This window comes from Rhodnius prolixus, unplaced genomic scaffold (assembly GCF_049639745.1).
Source record: "Rhodnius prolixus isolate KJV_2025 unplaced genomic scaffold, Rpr scaffold_36, whole genome shotgun sequence".
Taxonomy (NCBI): domain Eukaryota; kingdom Metazoa; phylum Arthropoda; class Insecta; order Hemiptera; family Reduviidae; genus Rhodnius; species Rhodnius prolixus.
This window is the reverse complement of record NW_027411639.1, coordinates 203,259-222,025: the sequence shown is the minus strand read 5'-3', so window position 1 is coordinate 222,025 and position 18,767 is coordinate 203,259. Positions and strand designations below refer to the sequence as shown.

Below are 18,767 nucleotides of genomic sequence, written 5' to 3'. Positions count from 1 at the left end.
TATATTATAAAGAAAATTTGGGAATTTTATCTTTTATAGAAAAATAGAAAAAAATTGTCAAAGTTGGGTGTTTTTCAACGTTACACTTTTTCGTGCAGTTTTTGATGGTCAACCCTTATACAACTGTCCTACCGGACAGTTTTAATGACAGAGATTACGAACGTTTTACTTCTTTTAATAAAGCAATTTAATGTACGGTATAACCAGGTTCAAATCCTAATTTTTTCACGCTAGGGACTAAGTCATCTTCAGGAATGGGAACACATTTGAGTAACAGATTTTAATGTATATTAATTTAATTTAAAAAAACACGGTTTTTACAAAAATGATTTATTTAATATCCTTATAACATAACATATAATAACAATTAGTAAGCATAACGTAGATCAAATTTCAATAAACTGTGTTTTCTTCACATCAAATTAATGTACATTATCTGTTACTGTAAGCCACAGCCTTGAAGAAGTCTTAGTTCCAAGATCGAAAGCTTGGTAAAAAATTTTGACTATAATTGGCAGTGACTTTTTTCGTTTTTGATTAAATAAATCAGTCTCCAAAAACAATGAATCATATTTCTACTTTTGTATTAATTCACTTGTATTTTTGCGAATGTAACTCCAAAACATACCTTCAAAGTAGAATGTTTCGTTCCATCTAGGGTTTAGAGTTCTTCGCTTAATCTTTGTTTCAAGGCGATGCTTTTTGTCTGGTAATAGCGTTACTCTTACATAAGGATCTGAAGTGCCGCTCATGTCTTTAGCTGGCAGTTCTTTTGCCTGTTAAATAATAATAATAATAATAATAATTAATAGGTATTTTGAACATCAATTAATCATTTTATAGTAAATTGTTGCCAGTAAATAATTTATCCAGTTTCTTGAAATCTTTGGCAAGAGATTTGGGAAGGATGATGGATGATGTAAAGAACTTGGATCTCCAATTCATGTTTTTTGGAAAATATGACGCATTTATGAGGTGTTATTTGATTATAAATAATTCAATCAGATGTTAGAAGATAAAATACCTGGGATGTCAAGAAAGTTATTGCGTTGAGTAAACAGTTTTTTTCTCCTACTCTAATTAGATTAGGTTAGGTTTTATAGAGAACGCGGTTGGGAAAATTTTGAATGATCTAAAATCTAATAGAGATAACTTTGCTCTTATCGCATTGTAACTTATTCTATAATGTAAATAAAAAACATAACTTTTCTGTAGATATTGCTTTCTTTTATTCAACCAACATTAACACCTTTTGTTTAAAAGTAAAATAAAAAACATGATATAAGGAAGAATATTTCAACAGCTACAGAAATTACATTCAAGTAAAAGCCAGGCTTATGAGTAGGAAATATTCTTTGCAAGAAAATGTTCTTGGTTAGGAAATTGAGATAATAAATAAAATGATCATATTTAACATTGTTGCCAAGTAAAAGCAATTCCATTTTATAGCGGGTAACTTATATTTATACGCATTTATTTTATGACCAAGTTATTGTAGTAATGTTGTACACTTCAATAATTATATCTCATTTTATGTTGTCTTAATTAACACGAAAATTAATAACAGGACAGTTTCAAAGTTGTTTGGTACTGGATATCAAAGTGGTAGTCTTGGTTCGAGACCAGATTCAGCTACCGCATTTGTTTTCTGTAGTAACTTAAAAAGCTATACCAGGGACCCAGCCTTCATTAAACTAGGACTCCTTAGGGTGGTTGGGTCATGTGGAGCGGAACGCTTGCCCAGAAGGATGCTTTATGGCTCTCCAGGAGTCGATGTCATCGAGGGAGGCCTCGAAAGAGATGGCTGGGATGATGTTGAGGCAGACCTGAAGGAGTACGGGCGTGCGTAGATGGGGTTCTAGAGCCCACGATCGAGAGGAATGGAGGTGGCTGGTTGAGGGATGTTTGGGCCCTTTCAGGACTGTAGCGCCCCAGAAGAAGAAGAAGTAACTACAAGAACTGACATACAAAATTCTAGTTTATTCATGAAATTTATCAACATTCAATTTTAAACTTTCTTTTACAGCTTACATGAACCCCTTTAAACCTTTTGCTCAGTTTTACTACAAAATTTGGACCTTTCTAGGGAATAAGCCTAGGGTTAGAAGAGTACTTTCTTTCAGACAACAAATCAAATAGTACCGCTTCGGGCTCCTTTGCTTTAGGTGATGAGTAGCCTGCATTTCTTTCTTTATAGAATGATTTGACTCTACAGAACGCTACTGGTGATTGAGGACATTTCAGAGTCTTCAAACACACTCGACGCCTTGCTAAATGCTCTCTTTAGGCCACCACTAAAAGACCCATCAGCTAGATTCGAACCTGGGATATCTCACTTCGAGAGTCCAGTGCTTTAACCAGTTGTTTATTGTATGTTAAAAGGATAATAATAAGGAAAAAAAGAAGCTAGCTCCTTAAAGAGTGAGCACTAACAAAATCATAACAAATGATCCACTAATTACAGATAAATATTTTAAATTATAGATATTATTTGGCTCACCGTTAGGATCCTGAGTATAAGTGTTGTGTTCTGGAAGTCGTACTCAAGGCTGAAATGTATTTGGCCAACATTCTCGGATGGTTCCGAATTATCAATATACATATCGACCAAAGATATTGACCTGCTTTGCAGGAAGGCCATCTATGTAAAGGAATAAATACATTAAAGATTTTATCAATAATTATAGTCATTAAAACTATAAAATTGGCATGCATTTAATTATTAAAAAAAATTAATAATAAATAAAAAGAAATTGCATTTGAAAAATCTTAGCATGCATCTGATTACTTTAAAGAAAAATTAAATAAATTAATCGTGTTTTTTACAAACTCTTCAATATTTGACATATTCTTGTTATATAGAAGTGCCATGCATTTATGCTGATATTATGTGCAAAATGCAAAACAGTTTTTTATTTATTAAACATTTAAATTCTTTTCACTTGTTTAGAAAGTTTTTTTTTTAAAGATTAATATTTAAAATAACAAATCTGTATGTCTTTTTATTAAAAAAAATAAAAGTTATCTTTTTAAAGATAACTTAGTATAAATCTATCACTATAATTCAGTTTCTTTTCACTATTTTTATATTTTTTGATGCAAGATATTTATTTATATCATTTTAAATAAAATATTAAATTCAAAAGTATATTTTTTAATTCTTTTGGGCAGGGGTTCTCAAACTTTTGTTACACTTTTAAGAAAAATGAAGTTTTCTAATCACGGCTTATCTATTCTAGAAAAATGAGATGGATTGAAGTCAACGAATTAATTGTGACTTTTATGTTTGAAAAATAAATTCTTCACTGTGTTATTTGTTTAATTTCGAAAAATTAATGCTTCTTTTAATAGGAATGATTTATTAGGGAGGAAATAAGTTTTAATTGTGCGCTGTACTTAGCAATAAGCAATTTTTTTCTGCCTTTATAAGTTTAAAAAAAATAGGATAAAAAAGATTCAAGAAAATAAAGAAAAAATAACAGAAACAAGGTAAAAGCAAGTACTACTAAAGAAATAATGTAATTATTGCATACTGCAAAATGGATCAAAATTTGTGAAGAAAGCAAAATTTTAAAATTTATAACATTTTATGTACTGTTTACCTGTACATTTTTATATTTTTATGTTATTTAATCTAATTAACGTTTAATTTAATTGCTTAATAATTCATGATTTATTTTAGAAAACTTTATTAAGAAAAATATATATTATAAAAAATAATTACAAAAACACTAATAGGGGCCATAATTATTATAATAAGAATATACTACTTTAATACTTATTGTACTCTGCAACTCTGCATTTTGTCTAAATATAAAATTAAAAATAATAATCAAGGAAGGTGGTTAAATTAACTTTTCAGTGTACTGCATGTTTCTGGAGAAAACATGTGGGTTTCATTAAAGCAGTTAATATGGACTCTAGTAGATATGATATCCTAAAGGGCTCAAAAGCAGTTCAAAGGTATATGATACATTGCTTTTGTTTCAGAACGGACTGAAGCCAGGAGGATCCTGTTCATAGCATCTTTATTTGAAGGCCTTTATTTTTATAAATGGTGCTACTCTAAGATAACCGAGGATAGAGGTGAAAGTCACCTAAATGAAAAGTTTAGAATATTATATTCCGCTTCTTTACAGTGTTCGCACCAACGTTTTGCGTTTTATTTGGAGGAACATCTCTATTGTGAATTTTTTTTTTTTTTCAGTATTTTTTAAGGTGCAGAAACAATAAACTTACTTTCCTTGCAAAGATATGATGAAAGTGACTTTCGTAGGTTAGGTTATAAAAAAAAAAAAAAAACTTTGTCAGATCTATATTTTCTAAATGTTTCTATTTGCTACTCGAAAAAAAATCTCTTAAAATACTGCGTGAAGCAAAGTTTTCAAAATTTCCGATCTTATTTATCATTTAGATAAACAATTGCAGCTTCAATTATGATTAGACGATTAGAGTACCAATTTTAAATAATAAAAGTGGAAGAGGAATCTTAAAAAGTAATAACTGTCTAAAATATCAAACTTAGAAATGCAGAATTACAAAAAAATAAATAAATAAAGATAATCAAATAATTATTATTTTTAATCTTTATAAGAGAATAAATTGAAAAATGCAACCTCATGCTTTATGCTATATAAAGAAATAAAATTTTAGTAAAAAATCACAACCATAGAAAAGGAGAACTTTTAAAGTATTTTTAAAAAATTAGTTATTATTATTATTTATTTGAATTATTAAAATAGTTAATGCACTTTTATTAGTTATTGTTAAAATTTAATTGACCATTAAGTGTGCGGTGTATTTGGCCAGTTTTTACTTATTATTAGTGGATTTATAATTTGTTACTGGATCGAAAAAACACATAAATAGTAAAAAAGGACAACCAAATGAACTACTCTTAAAGAACAATTAATAATAATAAAAAGAAGGGTAACAAAAGTAAATTAACACAGAAATTTGACTTTATTAGAAAATTATCTCAACCAACGCATCCTGAACCATGTCAGCTCTAAAAAAAATTTATTTATATCAATAATTTATTTCTAAGATTATTAATTTTAATAGAAATTAATTATCTCCCCTTTATCGGAGGTAATACTATATAAACAGTAAGGGTGTTTAATAATTTTAATTAAAAAATAATAATTAATAAAATTTGCTTAAAATACTGCGTTCCGATAATAATAAATAATATAACCAAATTATATCTGATATTGTCTTTAGTAAATATTTGCCATTTCCATAATTAATATTTTAACAAAGTGCTTTTATATGTAAGGTTTTAAGAAATTATATTACAAAAATGAATTTTTGAATTCCAGAAAAATTTAGTTCTGTGCATTTGAATTTAACAAAATTTTAAGTTCTTGGTCTCACAATTAAAACTTTAAATCGAAAAGAAATTTACAATTAAATTTAAAAGTAAGTTCTGAGCTAGATATAGGTAATAGATTTTTTTTTTTTACAAGAAAATGTCATGGTCAAATTTTCATCCAAGTTAAAATAGTTCTTCTCTTGCATATGTAAATGATTTCAAAATTGAGATAAGAAATGGTTACAATTACTGTGAAGTGAGAAATGAAATTGTTATTGAATTAAAGAACGATGAAATAGTTAGGTGAGTTTAGGGAGAATAATAGGTAAAGTCAAGGTGACATATATTCTCTCGAGTAGCTTAAGCTAATTGAAGCTCAAATATTCCTTAGCTTGACTTTCTTCCTTGAAAATCCTTCAAAACTCACAGTCTGAAAATTATTTAACAAACTAGGTTTGTCTTACGCACTACTCTAGGTATTTAGAATAACTGATATTGGTTCCACAGCCCGTTTAGATAATTCTTAATGAATTTCTCCAATCAATAAATACGGGGGATTTAATCAAATCTACCTTGTTTGAGCCTTTCTAACCAGATTGAACAATTTATTAAGTTAAGGAATCATTGTATCATTAGGAAACTAAATTAGCTAGCATATGGCAGTTATCTCTCAAATAGTGGTAACTTCACTGTCAATTTAGTAAAAAAACAAGTCGTCAAAGCCTTCACAAATTTTCTGCAGCAAAAGTGTTTACTTACCAAATGTCAGAAATGTTTATAAAGGAATATTACAATAACCTGTAATCTCCTGAAAAGGTAGGTTTCATAATGTAACATTAATTCCTAATGCAACACCACAAACCTAGGATAAATATAATAAAGCTTATCAAAATACTTGGTTACCAACTTAAAAGCTATCACCGGCACGCTGTGTTGGATGGGCCTTCTATAAACAAGGATCTAATCCTCATTCCATAATCGTTTCCAGTGCGTACTTTGCAATGTGTAAGGTGCTTTAAACTTTGAACGTTAATTAAAAGTTGTCATTCTATACAAATGATGGGCAACATTATTAGTTCGTATGCAGTAACACTTTTTTAATTCTTGCATTGGGAATAAAGATTCAAATGGATGAGCTAATGCTTAGTTGTTAATAAAAAATACTGAGTAGGGTTTCCAAGGGTATAGATTGTTTTCAGAGGAATCCAAAAAGGAGAAAACCCGAATCCTAGCAAAATGTGGAGATTTCACCTTCTAGGCTCGCAATGGTTTGCTAGCATTTCGTGTTTCCAGGCATGGATGACCTCAGTAATCCAAAAAGTGGATTTGGGGCCCAGCCAGAGGCAATAGTGCCACGCTGTGCTATCTGTCACGGCCCTTTCACAGGCACCTGGCTGGTTTTCTCTCAGGACATTATGGATTAAAGAGATTCCTCTAATAAAAAAAAAAATAGGTTCTCATACTTCATTCTTTCTGCAGTTTGTGAGGTTGAAAAGAAATTATTGAAGTAAGAATTCAACTAATGACACGATTTTTTAGGGTGTGAAGATAATAGTTTTAGGAACTTTGTTAAGAATAGGAGGACTTTGTGGCACTGAGGGTGATTTCCTTAAGATTGGTGCTTTATTTGTTCAATTTAGACGGCATAGGCCACATAATAGTTTCATCCTGGACTTGATTTGTTGCTCTTATTACTTTTTCTGCCCAGTATTTACGTGTGCGAACCCTAGCATTGGATAGAGTAACTTCACTTTCAATAACGAGGGTTTGACAAAATAAACCCCATTTCATTCATTCCAATGGCCAATACAAGATCCGCCATCATTTCATCTAGGATCCTTCTTAGACTCCTTATTGAAAGATTTACAGTATATACCTTAAAGACGTAATTTTCCAAATATATCCTCAAAGTTTCTGAAGTAGAAGACGAAATTACAGTTCGTCATCAATTTATACAGTTTTATTGGGTCAACTGTGGGAGTTAGTTAGGAAGAGCTAATGACATTTTCAACTCAAGATTAAAACCTCCTTTGTTGGTTAATTTATGAATCGTAAAGTCGTTTGACTTCAGAGACTGATTTAAGTGCAATTTCTACTAAGACTAACTAGCGGCTTTGTTTTAACCATGGTTTGGACTCAAACTTTACAGGAGACAAATAATAAAAAGTTTGTAAATATTCTTGTTCCCTCAAAACTGTCGATTTCAAAATCTAGAGTATACATCCACCAATGGCCATAGTTTTTTTTTACTAAAAAAACTTAGCGGTATTTAAGGCTTGCAACACTGATTTTAAAATATGCAGATTGTTCCACGTATAATTTAAATTAATTCATTTAAATATACCGTTTTGGTGTTTTACTATAGTTGGTATAAATGGTTTATTTTTACTCTAATCTTTTGCTGCTTTGAGCTATAATATAAAATGTTTAATGGCTTTCTTTTTGTAAGTTATTAAAATTTTTTTTTAATAAAAACCTGCCGCATAAAAAAAATAATAAACAAAAACTGGCAAAGGAAGGCTATTCAAGGGATACAGGAATCTCAAATGTAATCCGATTTTCAATAACTCCTAAATTTTATGGAATCCAAAAATCTTCTAGTCTTTTTTTTGGTTTTTGAAAGTACAAAGTGCTTCGGACTTATTTCACAATTGCAATCAAACCTTGTGCTGAGGAAAATCTGCGAATTGATCTTAGAAATAGGGAGATTTGCCTCTTTTCAGACAGGCAAGCTGTACTGAAGGCCATTACTTTCTTTAGAACTACCAGTTTCCTGGTCTGGGAATAAAGTTCGGTTGGGTGACGGGTCATGTGGGGGTTCAAGGGGAATGGCACAGGCGATCAGCTGGCCAAGAACGGAGCTAATAATTCCTTTTATTGACCCGGAACTTGCCCTGGGGATCACCAAAGGTGCAGTTCGTGCGGCTCTCAGAGGCTGGATCTGGAGAGAGCATGAAAAGAACTGGGTAATAGGACCTGGGATCAAATACAGTAAGAGCCTGATGCCTTGGCTGTGTACACAAAGAGCCAAAGAGACATTGTGTCTGGGTAGAAATCAGATTACTCTGATCACTGGCCTATTCACGGGGCATGGCAGGTTCTGGAAGCATCTGCACAAGGTGGGGGCTTATTAGCTCGGAACCGTTGTGCAAATTGTGTCAGGAAGAGAAGGAAACGGCCTCTCACTTGCTGTTCGATTGCATTGCAGTTGCGGTATGAAACTATTAGAGAAAGTCCTCAACCTCTTTAGTAGGGAACATTTTGTCTACTAGATCCAAAGGGGAAGGAGGCACAATAAGCCTCTTGAGGCTGCAGTGCCTTGGGGCATAGGTCCCCCTTTTCTAATCTTCTAATCTTAATCTTAATTCGCAATCAAAGATATTGGAATTTCGAACTAATATGTTTGTTTTTAATTCTGAGTAAATGTAAAGATCACATTATTGTGCTAAATAAAGTATATACAAATGGCGTAAATTTTGTCTTTTTTATGGACTAAATTTAAAGAATAAGAAGTAAGTAGAAAAATAGAAAGAAGAAACAGATAGTAAACTTATCTTTTTTTGAAACACAATATTTCATGTTTTACGTTTTTCTAAAGGGTAAAACTTCCTTTTTGACTAAATTTTAGAGAAAAACCGGAAAGATTTTTGTACATCAATTTTTGGTTTTGTTTTTCCCCACGTCAATTATCAACTTACTTTAGTGTATTCATTTTTCTTTATTGATCAACCAATTATTCAATCTTTGTTTTACTTTTTCTTTCTAAACTTCCATGTAAAAGCACTTAGGAAATTGCTGTGTTGTGCACTTTTTATGAATATTGTGCAGCCTAAACAAAAAAAGTGATCGTGGTATGACATTTCTAGATTTTGTGCAATTATTGTTACATGCACACAAAGATATATTGTCATTTAATGAACCATTTTTAGAGGAAAGAATTAGATAGATAGCGCTTCATGATTATAGAATTTCAATAACCGCTTGGTTAAGTAAGAATGTCAATGTTATAATTCATTCAGTATCAAATTTAAATCATTGTTAAAGTATAAAAACTATCAGAAAGCTTCGTGTAACTTGGTAGGAAAGGTAAATTCTCTAAATCTGTCAGTGTAGCATATACAGAACTTCAGCACATTAATTTTTTTTAACCCAAATGTTTTTGTGTCTCCGACTTGCATGACATTTCTAGCTTACAATCACTTTTCACTGCCATTGTTTCTTTGGACAACAGCTTGGAAGGTTTTTCTAGTCCCATAAATGTTGAATAGTTTGGGATAATAAGTTTTTGAGCAATCCAAGAACACATATTATATTTATTTCATATTTTTGGCATCAAAGTTAATTGACGTCTTAAAGAATTGTGTTTTGCCACAATTGTGGCACCTTTCATGAGTTTGAGGGTGCCAAGATGGAATAAGGTCAAATAGTTTAGACTATTCATAAATAATATGGATTTTTTTTTCTTTTGAATCTACTTTTTTTTTTTATCTCTCTCAGGATTAGCTTCATGAGCCCAGAAGAATTTGGAGAATAACGGCTTTGCTCTTCCGAAGAGGAAAAATAATTATAATAGAGGATCAGAATCTCCTAAAGTAATTAAGGATATTTATCACTTAAGAAAATAGATTCTTAATATAGCAGTAGAAAAAATTAGTTTTCTCTGTTATTTTAAGGATTTTGGAAAGATGTTTAGAACAAAAAGATTCCTTTTTTTTTAATTTTTGTTTAGAAATCTATTCCCCAGGATTAATTATATTAAAAAGGCACAATGAATCTCTCACAAAAATGGATCGTAAGGACCAATGAAGTTTTGCATGCATGTACAGAACGAGTTTCACGATTTGGATGTAGTCATCATAAGAGGAAGACTGTCATAGCTGGAATATAGGAAGAACTATGAGGAGTATTAGGACCAAAATAAGTCTGGGATGCCAGAAACTAACTGCTTAGAAGCAGGCATTTGGTTGTAGTATACTGAAATGCAACGGACAGCTCTGGAAAGAAGGCGCCACTGTACGAGGGGGTACCCAAAAATAACCGGAATTGCGTTGCCGCGCATGGAGCTTATGTAGTACGCATTTCTGCCGCTAGACGTGTATAGCGCAATTCCTTGCCAGTTCAGTCCTGCCTGTGTTGTCTGCCTGGCTTGTTCTGTTCATCTGCAGTGATTGTTTTTACCAGCGCTGTTTTGTTCTTTTTTCGTTTTTTATGATGGCAAGTTTAAGTGAACAACGTGCAGCTCTGAAATTTTGTTTTCTACTCGGCAAAAATGCTGCTGAAAGTGTTTTAATGTTGAAAACAGCTTACAAAGATGACGCTATGGGAAAAACTCAAGTATACGAGTGGTTTACTCGGTTTAAAAATGGCGACATGTCGATTGATGACAAACCTCGTTCTGGACGTCCATCAACTGCCCGAATCGACGAAAATGTTGAAAAAATTCGAGAGCTGGTGTTCACAGACCGTCGACAGACAATTGATCAACTGTCAAAGAGTAGTGGGTTATCTTGGAGCTCGGTTCAGCGAATTTTAACGGAAGATTTGGGGATGAAAAGGGTTGCTGCCAAGTTTGTTCCTCGAGTTCTGACTGACAATCAAAAAGAACATCGAGTTGAAACATGTCGTGCTTTGAAACAACAGCTTGAAACTGATCCAGACTTTCTGTCAAAGGTCATTACTGGTGATGAGTCATGGTGCTATGGTTATGACCCAGAAACAAAGCAACAGTCGAGCCAATGGAAGACGTCATCTTCACCCCGACCAAAAAAAATGTCGTCAAGTCAAGTCAAACATCAAAACAATGCTGATTTGCTTTTTTGATGCCAAAGGCGTAGTCCATTCAGAGTTTGTCCCCCCAGGTCAGACCGTCAATTAAACCTTGTATTTGGAAGTTTTGAAAAGATTGCGCAATAGTGTTCGCCAAAAAAGACCCGATTTGTGGCAAACAGGAGACTGGTTCTTCCACCACGTCAATGCACCTGCACACACAGCCATCTCTGTTACACAGTTTTTGGCTAAAAATGGCATGGTTCCGTTGCCCCACGCACCTTACTCGCCTGACCTGGCTCCGTGCGACTTTTTCTTATTTCCACGCATGAAAAAGGGCATGAAAGGTCACCGATTTGACAACATTGAAGAGGTCAAGAAAAAAACGAAGAAGGAGCTGTCAGCCATTTCTAAAGATGACTACAAAAAATGTTTCGAACAGTGGAAGCACCGGTGGGACAAATGTATTAGTTGTAATGGAGAGTATTTTGAAGGGGATAAGGTTGTTCTGTAAAAAATTTGTAAATAAATAGCTTTTAAAAAATAATTCCGGTTTTTTTTGGGTACCCCCTCGTATAGTTGCAATGATGTCAATTGGCCAGACTTTATCCAATTATATTTTGCACAATTTCTCTTTATTTAAAAAAATATATATTGATCTAGCAGAAATAATCAAACATTTATTTGAAAAACCTATCCTGATTCGCATATTTAATGAAAAAAAATTGACCATTTTTAACAATGTCTGAGCTGAAACTATGTGGCTGGTCAACTTCGAACCGACTTCCTTTTTGCAGGTTTACGCAGTTTAAAACGTTGATATTTTATAGTTTTCAGGTGATGAAGAGGAGATGAGGTAATAAAATATTTGCGAATTCTGTTAATTGTAAAAAAAAAAAAATGCAGAAGGGCCTGTATAGTATCTGGTTGCATGCCGTAGGTCCCAATTCAGAATAGGAGGTGTGGCTATTAAATAACGAGACTATTGCTGTAAAACATTTTATTTTAAATTTATACATATTTAGTTATTATCACCTTCAATATACACCCCACCCCTATCTCTACAACGCTCCATGCGAATTTACCATGGTTTTAGTCTTTTTCTGTGAGCTCCTGCATGACGCGTGCCGCTTTTTCTTTCACACAGCTTCAACGGACTGAAATCGTGTTCTTTTTAATGCAGATTTGACTTTGGGGAACAGATAAAAATCACATGGGGCCAGGTTAGGCGAATAAGGCGGATGGTCTAAAACTGGGATGTTGTACTTGGCTAGAAACGTCTTGACAGACAATGCAATGTGAGCTGGCGCGTGGTCTTGATGGAGAACCAATGACTTGTTCTTCCACAAATCGAGTCGTTTTTTCCTTACTCTTTCACGGAGTTGAGCAAGCACCTCACGTTAGTAATGTTGATTAATTGTAATCGATATTTTCATCCGTTATGGACGTGGAAGGGCGACCCAGGCGGTCATCATCTCCGACCGGTCTTCTCGGCCATCTTGGAAACGCTTGAACCACTCAAAAACTTGCGCACGTAATTAACATTCATCACCATAAACTTCTTTTAATAAAAGATAAGTTTCAGTAGCGGTTTTATCAAGTTTTGATGTGAAATATCACGACAATTCGTTGCTCTACCACATGTATAGTATCATGTTTTCGGCAAAACGAAACTAACATCTCTTATACAAACGACGGCGTGAGACGCTGCAATGGAAAGAGAAGGCTTTACGCTCCACAGCTGTCGGTCGTTAGGATTTGGCGCATGCATAGTTCTTCTGTAGCAGCATCAGTCTCGTTATTTAATAGCCACACCTCGTACACATTATTCTGATTGATACGCCTGAATCGTCGTCTCTAAAGTGAAATATATTGAAAAAGTCACTTTGATATTGTTGAAAACATATTTTAAAAGTTAAAACAAAATAAATTATTTTTTGAAAATTGAAAAGCGGTAAACAAAATCAAGCAATTTGATTGATAACAGAACCATTAAACTAAAAAAAAAATTAATAATAAATAACCTTTTTGCATATATTTACATAAAAATATAAAAGCGTGAATGTGCCTCCATATTGGGATACACGTTATGACCGTATTAACCTTTCTATTTAATTAAATTTGGGTTTTAACATATAAAATGATTAGTTCATTGATATCTGTGAAAGAAAAGTGGCTAAGGGTGGTATTTGACGGAAGGTGTAAATGATTAGGAGAAAGAGATGTTTGTGAGAAGGGGTGTATAGTAGGAGAAATACCAATGTGTGCTCTCATCGCGTACGTCGTCAGTAGATGAGGAGAACAAATCGATATCAGTTCTCTAAAACTCACATTCCCTTAAACACTACTCAAAATACAATCTTTCTACAAACTAAAGTTTATTTTTTTAGTAAAAATATCGATTCATACTTTCGATTCATTAGTCAGTAGTTTAATGCTTTATTTTCAACTCGCAATTTTTGATTTCTACTAATTTGATCAAGATTTTACATAACATTTTATCTTCTGCCTTGCTACATCTCAACCATATCCATTTTTGTCGTGCGAGGACAAAGTATCCATAAAAAATAAAAACTTCAAACGGCTAAGTTCATTTAGATAACGAGCACTATCTGTCAGTTTTATCCGTGTCTTTGATATCCGTACGCAGCTATAGTACTATAGTATACTATAGTTCACTATAGTTTTCTAGAATAAATAATAGAACATCTTTAGAGTAAGTGGAAATTAAACGAAGAAGAATTAAATTTGATTCTTGGTAAAGAAGGTTTTACAAGCGGCAAGGAAAGAAAGAAACATCAATACATCCTTTTAAGGATTTAGGAGAAGGAAAATGGAATGAATAAATTTAGAGGAAATATGGAAATTCATTTTCTAAATGACAATATATTGTGCATATAGAAAGAGAGAGAAAGATAGAATTATGTGCGATTAGAGCGATAGCTCAATCCAGTGAAAATCGGTGAACTGATTTCATTCAGATGAACAAACTTGGTGCAAGCAGTTTTAAAATAGTTAAAATAACAATGAACTTCCTGAATCCAAATAATTCAAACTAAAAAATAAATTAAAAAGATACGGAATTGAAAAGAAGAAAAGTTAAATGATTTTTTAAAGTGAATCCTTTTTTACTGTTTCTTAATCGTTTAGATGACAAGTAGTTGTATTGAAAATTATTCAAGAATAAACTCTCTTTTCATTTAAACCAAAATTAATTATTAATGTTCAGAATTTAACAAATGTTTGAAGCTATGTACACTCGAAGAGCTAGCTAAGCTATAATTATTTATTCGCTCAAAAAAAGCCTATTTTTCTAGATTAAAAATATTAATATTTCAAAGAATATAACTTTTTTTCTTTCTAAAATAATTTGCAAGCAAATAATGCAAAGTAAAAAATAAAAAGAAACCTATGCAGCATATTAAATAAATTTGTAATGTTCATATTAAATTTAAATAAATAATTTTAAAAAAAAAGATTGTGGGTCATGTGCAAAAAAATTCTAATAATTGTAAAACATTAAAAACTAAATAAAAGAGCTGATATGATGTAAGCATTATGAGTTAGTTGAGGTCCATGTACATCTTGTTGGTTTGTGTTACTGACAGACGGATGCTCTCCTTTAACATTGTGTAACGCTTTATGCGGGGCTGGAGGTGTCTTAGAATCTGGACCAGAAGCTCCCGGTGTAGTGCCTCCAGGAGACTTGCTACCCCCACTACCAGTCGTACTGTAACAAAAATATTATAATCATATTACTATAATTGGTATTGTAAAATATATTAGGGTTTTATGCTCTACTAGCTGTCTGTAGGAGCTAGGGTTTCATTATTTTTAAAAGATTTGCGGGCTTATTGTCACAAAAATTTGGTTAAGCACCTTAAAAGTTGATGTTTTGTAAAAATATCAGTCGGAAATCGCAGAGGGTGCGATAAAATAATGCATAAACCCGTCTTGGAAGGTACGATGTAAACATACGAGGGTCGTTTGAAAAGTCCGTGCAAAGTCAGAGAGATAGCACTACTGGCGCGTATCGAGGTTATGTTTAGTTAGTAGCATCTCTTGGAAGAACACACACCAAGTTTCAGCCAGATTGGTCTATTTCTTTGTGTTTGGCATTCGTTTGAATCGAGGAAGTCGAGTGATTTTCAAAAAAATGGACGAAAAAGAATTTCGTGCGTTGATTAAACACTACTTTATGAAAGGCAAAACGCCTCAGGAGACTAAAGAGAAGCTTGATAAACATTATGTTGACTCTGCACCTTCGATTAGAACAGTTTATATGTGGTTTCAAAATTTTCGTAGTGGCCATATGGGCACAAGTGACGCTGAACGTTCTGGACGCCCTGTTGAGGTTACTACTCCAGAAATCATTGATAAAATCCATGATATGGTGATGGATGACAGAAGGTGCGTGAGATTGTTAGTGCTGTGGGCATCTCGAATGAACGGGTACATAATATTTTGCATCAACATTTGGACATGACAAAGCTATCCGCAAGATGGGTGCCGCGATTGCTCACGCTTGACCAAAAACGAAATCGTGTGAAGTGTTGCAAGGACGGTTTGCAGCTGTTTCAGAAGAATCCGCAGGACTTTAAGCGTCGTTTCGTCACTGTGGATGAAACATGGATACATCACTACACTCCTGAGAACAAAGAACAATCTAAACAATGGGTTACCAAGGGGGAATCTGCGCCAAAAAAGGCGAAGACCTTTCCTTCGGCCGGAAAGATTATGGCGACTGTCTTTTGGGATTCGCAAGGAATAATCCTCATCGACTATCTGGAAAAGGGTAAAACTATTACAGGTGCATATTATTCATCGTTATTGGACCGTTTGAAAACCGAGCTGCAAGAAAAACGCACCAGCTCACACCTCAGCAGTTGTGGTCGCAAAATTAATGGAAATAGGGTTCCAACTCGTTTCACATCCCCCCTATTCTCCAGACTTGGCTCCCTCGGACTACTATTTGTTCCCCAATATGAAGAAATGGCTGGCGGGAAAAAGATTTTATTCAAACGAGGAGGTGATTGCAGAAACGAATGGCTATTTTTCAGACTTGGACAAATCCTATTATTCGGAAGGGATCAACAAACTAGAGCAGCGTTGGACGAAGTGTATAAGCCTAAAAGGAGACTATGTTGAAAAATAAAAAAGGTTTACCCCAAAAAATTAAGTAGTTTTTATTTTTGCACGGACTTTTCAAACGACCCTCGTAGACGTGGAAAGATTTGTAGAGCAAGAGTATTCAGATGTGAAAACAATTTTTAATGGAATTTGGGTGAGGTGAGCTGTAAAAAACTTCAAAAACTAAAGGAAAGCTTTGGTGTTATTCAGGTTAAGGGACCAACGAGGCGAAGGATTCGAGACTGTTGAATTTGTATATTTATGACCGATTATCTGCACTGTTGACATCCAATTCTCAAGACCATATCAGAGCAAAAACAGCAAGCCTCTCTAATTCTGTAGAGTTAATTTTGAACGCTTGCGAAACAGTCTTGCATTTTGCCTTGTCTAAATATTTTACTTTTTTGAGCTTAAAACGTTTAAGAGTTTTTGGGTGGGTGTTCCAGTTAGCCTCTTTTCAAGGTAAAGTCCAAGAGGAACGTGGTCAAATGGTTAGATTATTGCGATAACGAGTTGGAGTGTGAATACAGAATAAGTTACTGACGTAAAGTTGGCTTGAATTCTTTAAAAGTTCTTTGTGCATATGAACACTGCAGTCAATGCAGGAAAAAGTAAATAAATGAGGCGATATATTTTGTTTTAATTTTTATGTTATTAATGTAAACAAGAGAATGTAGACAGCGAACGGGTAATGCTGGATTAGTATGCATGGAGAGAACCGTAAATCACGAAGGTGTAACTGGAGGTGTGCAGGTTAGCAGGAAAGTCAGCTTTAAGGAGTACAGAAGGGAGCTAGCACCATTTCGTTTGGAACACTAGCTTGTAAAAGATAAATTGACAGTGTTGAAATATATAGTTCAGTTCTTAAAATTTAAAATATAAATAATTTCAAATTATAGACGAATTAAAATAATTTTCCTTGGTTTCCATGTTTACAAAAAAAAGTATTCTGAGAGTAATTCTTAATATGAATTGCAGACTTGTGAGGTAAAATTGAAGGAATTGTGCTTGGAAGCTACAAAAAGGATTTGTTGGCACCATTGATTTTATCGAGTATCGGGGATTCAACACATCTTTAGTTTTTAGGATTGTTGCTGCTACAATACTAAAATGGCTGACAATAGTTTTGTTTCAAAGAAGAAAAAGAAGAAAAACATCATAACCTAACCATTCGACCACATCCTTGGACTTTACCTTGAAAAGAGGCTAATTGGAACACCCACCCAACACTTAAACATACTGAGCTCAAAAAAAGTAAAATATTCAAAGAAGGCAAAATGCAAGACAATTTGAAAAAAATGCTTAAAATTAACGCTACAGTATTAAGAGACGATTGCTCCTTAAAAAATAGAATTTTTACTAAACTATTTGTTTTAGCCCCTCGCCAAATACAGTAAACAAAATAATGTCACTAATTGAACATTTTTAATCATAACTGAATGATTTAAGTTTTGCAGTATAGATTTTAGCTGCTGTCGGATCTGTTTTCTTTCCAAAACGATGGTGCAGTACTTAAGCTAGCTTCCACAGTTATGTGTGAGCTACCCTATCTATGAAGTTCTCGTGTGGGTGATTTTCCCTGTGAATATCTTTATTTATAAGTTCCATGGAATTTCAGTATTAAAAGCTGGGTTTGAAACTATCTTACTGCTTACTTACTACTCTTCTTACCGTTTTTACTCACACAATTTCTACAAACTCAGAATATGAAAACCAATTTAAATCCTAATATTGGACACTATATATTGTTTTAGATTAAAAGCGATTAAAACTTTTATTAATGATTCAATTTAGGAAATAGAACTTGTCTAATTTCCAAATCAAAGTAAATATTTAATTTAGGTAGAGTTATTCTCTTTGCAATAGCTAAACTGTACTTCGAACTTGTCAGGGTCATCCAATAGTGTTGAAACTTCTTATTGATTTAGCATTTCAAACAATTCAGATTTAAGTGTACTTCATAGCAAGCTTATTGTTTCATTCACTGATTAAAACAGGAGATTGTACAATAACTTAAATTGAAAACTGCATATTTAGTGATATGCAGTTATTGTATGCATATGTAAATTAGGACATTATCACAGATTTCGTAACAAAGCCTTATATTTTTATATAAAGTGGATATTGCTCTGATGGATTAATAGATTTAATTTAAGGAAATTGAGTAACACAAATTTTGGTTCTCTTTCCAGAATTCTAATTCTAGTGGCAGACTAACTAACAACAAAATATCCTATAACAAATAAGCATAGATTGGCAGTTGATAAATTAATTTGAATTTATACATAAGACTCGGAATCCTCATTGGCATACGTTTTAAAAGAACAGAACTGAACAGACGCTTCCCATAGCTGAAAAGTCTACTGATAACAAATCAAAATTCACTCTAGACAACAAAAGACTTATACATGTAAGTATATTAAAGCCAGTCTCGGCTTATGGCATCGAACTGTGGGGTTCAACCAAACGCACAAATCTGCAAAGGATCCACCAGTCCTTGCAGCCTAAAATTCTTCGCTCTATAGTAAACGCTCCTTTCTACGTCACCAATCATACC

The 18,767-nt window shown here is 33.2% G+C and overlaps 1 protein-coding gene across 8 annotated transcripts in view; it reads right to left on the bottom strand.

Moving 5' to 3' along the window:
• Window positions 1–18,767, bottom strand: part of Syt7 (Synaptotagmin 7) — a 193,993-nt gene that overhangs the window by 12,697 nt on the left and 162,529 nt on the right. For 6 of the 8 annotated variants that reach the window (XM_074144126.1, XM_074144124.1, XM_074144120.1 and 3 more), the window contains 3 exons: window positions 14,663–14,810; window positions 2,501–2,641; window positions 629–776 (listed from right to left, as the gene is read on the bottom strand). In XM_074144126.1, coding sequence (XP_074000227.1) covers window positions 629–776; window positions 2,501–2,641; window positions 14,663–14,810 — 437 coding nt within the window. The remainder of the gene's footprint in view (window positions 1–628; window positions 777–2,500; window positions 2,642–14,662; window positions 14,811–18,767) is intronic. The other 2 variants (XM_074144125.1, XM_074144123.1) reach the window with 1 other exon arrangement.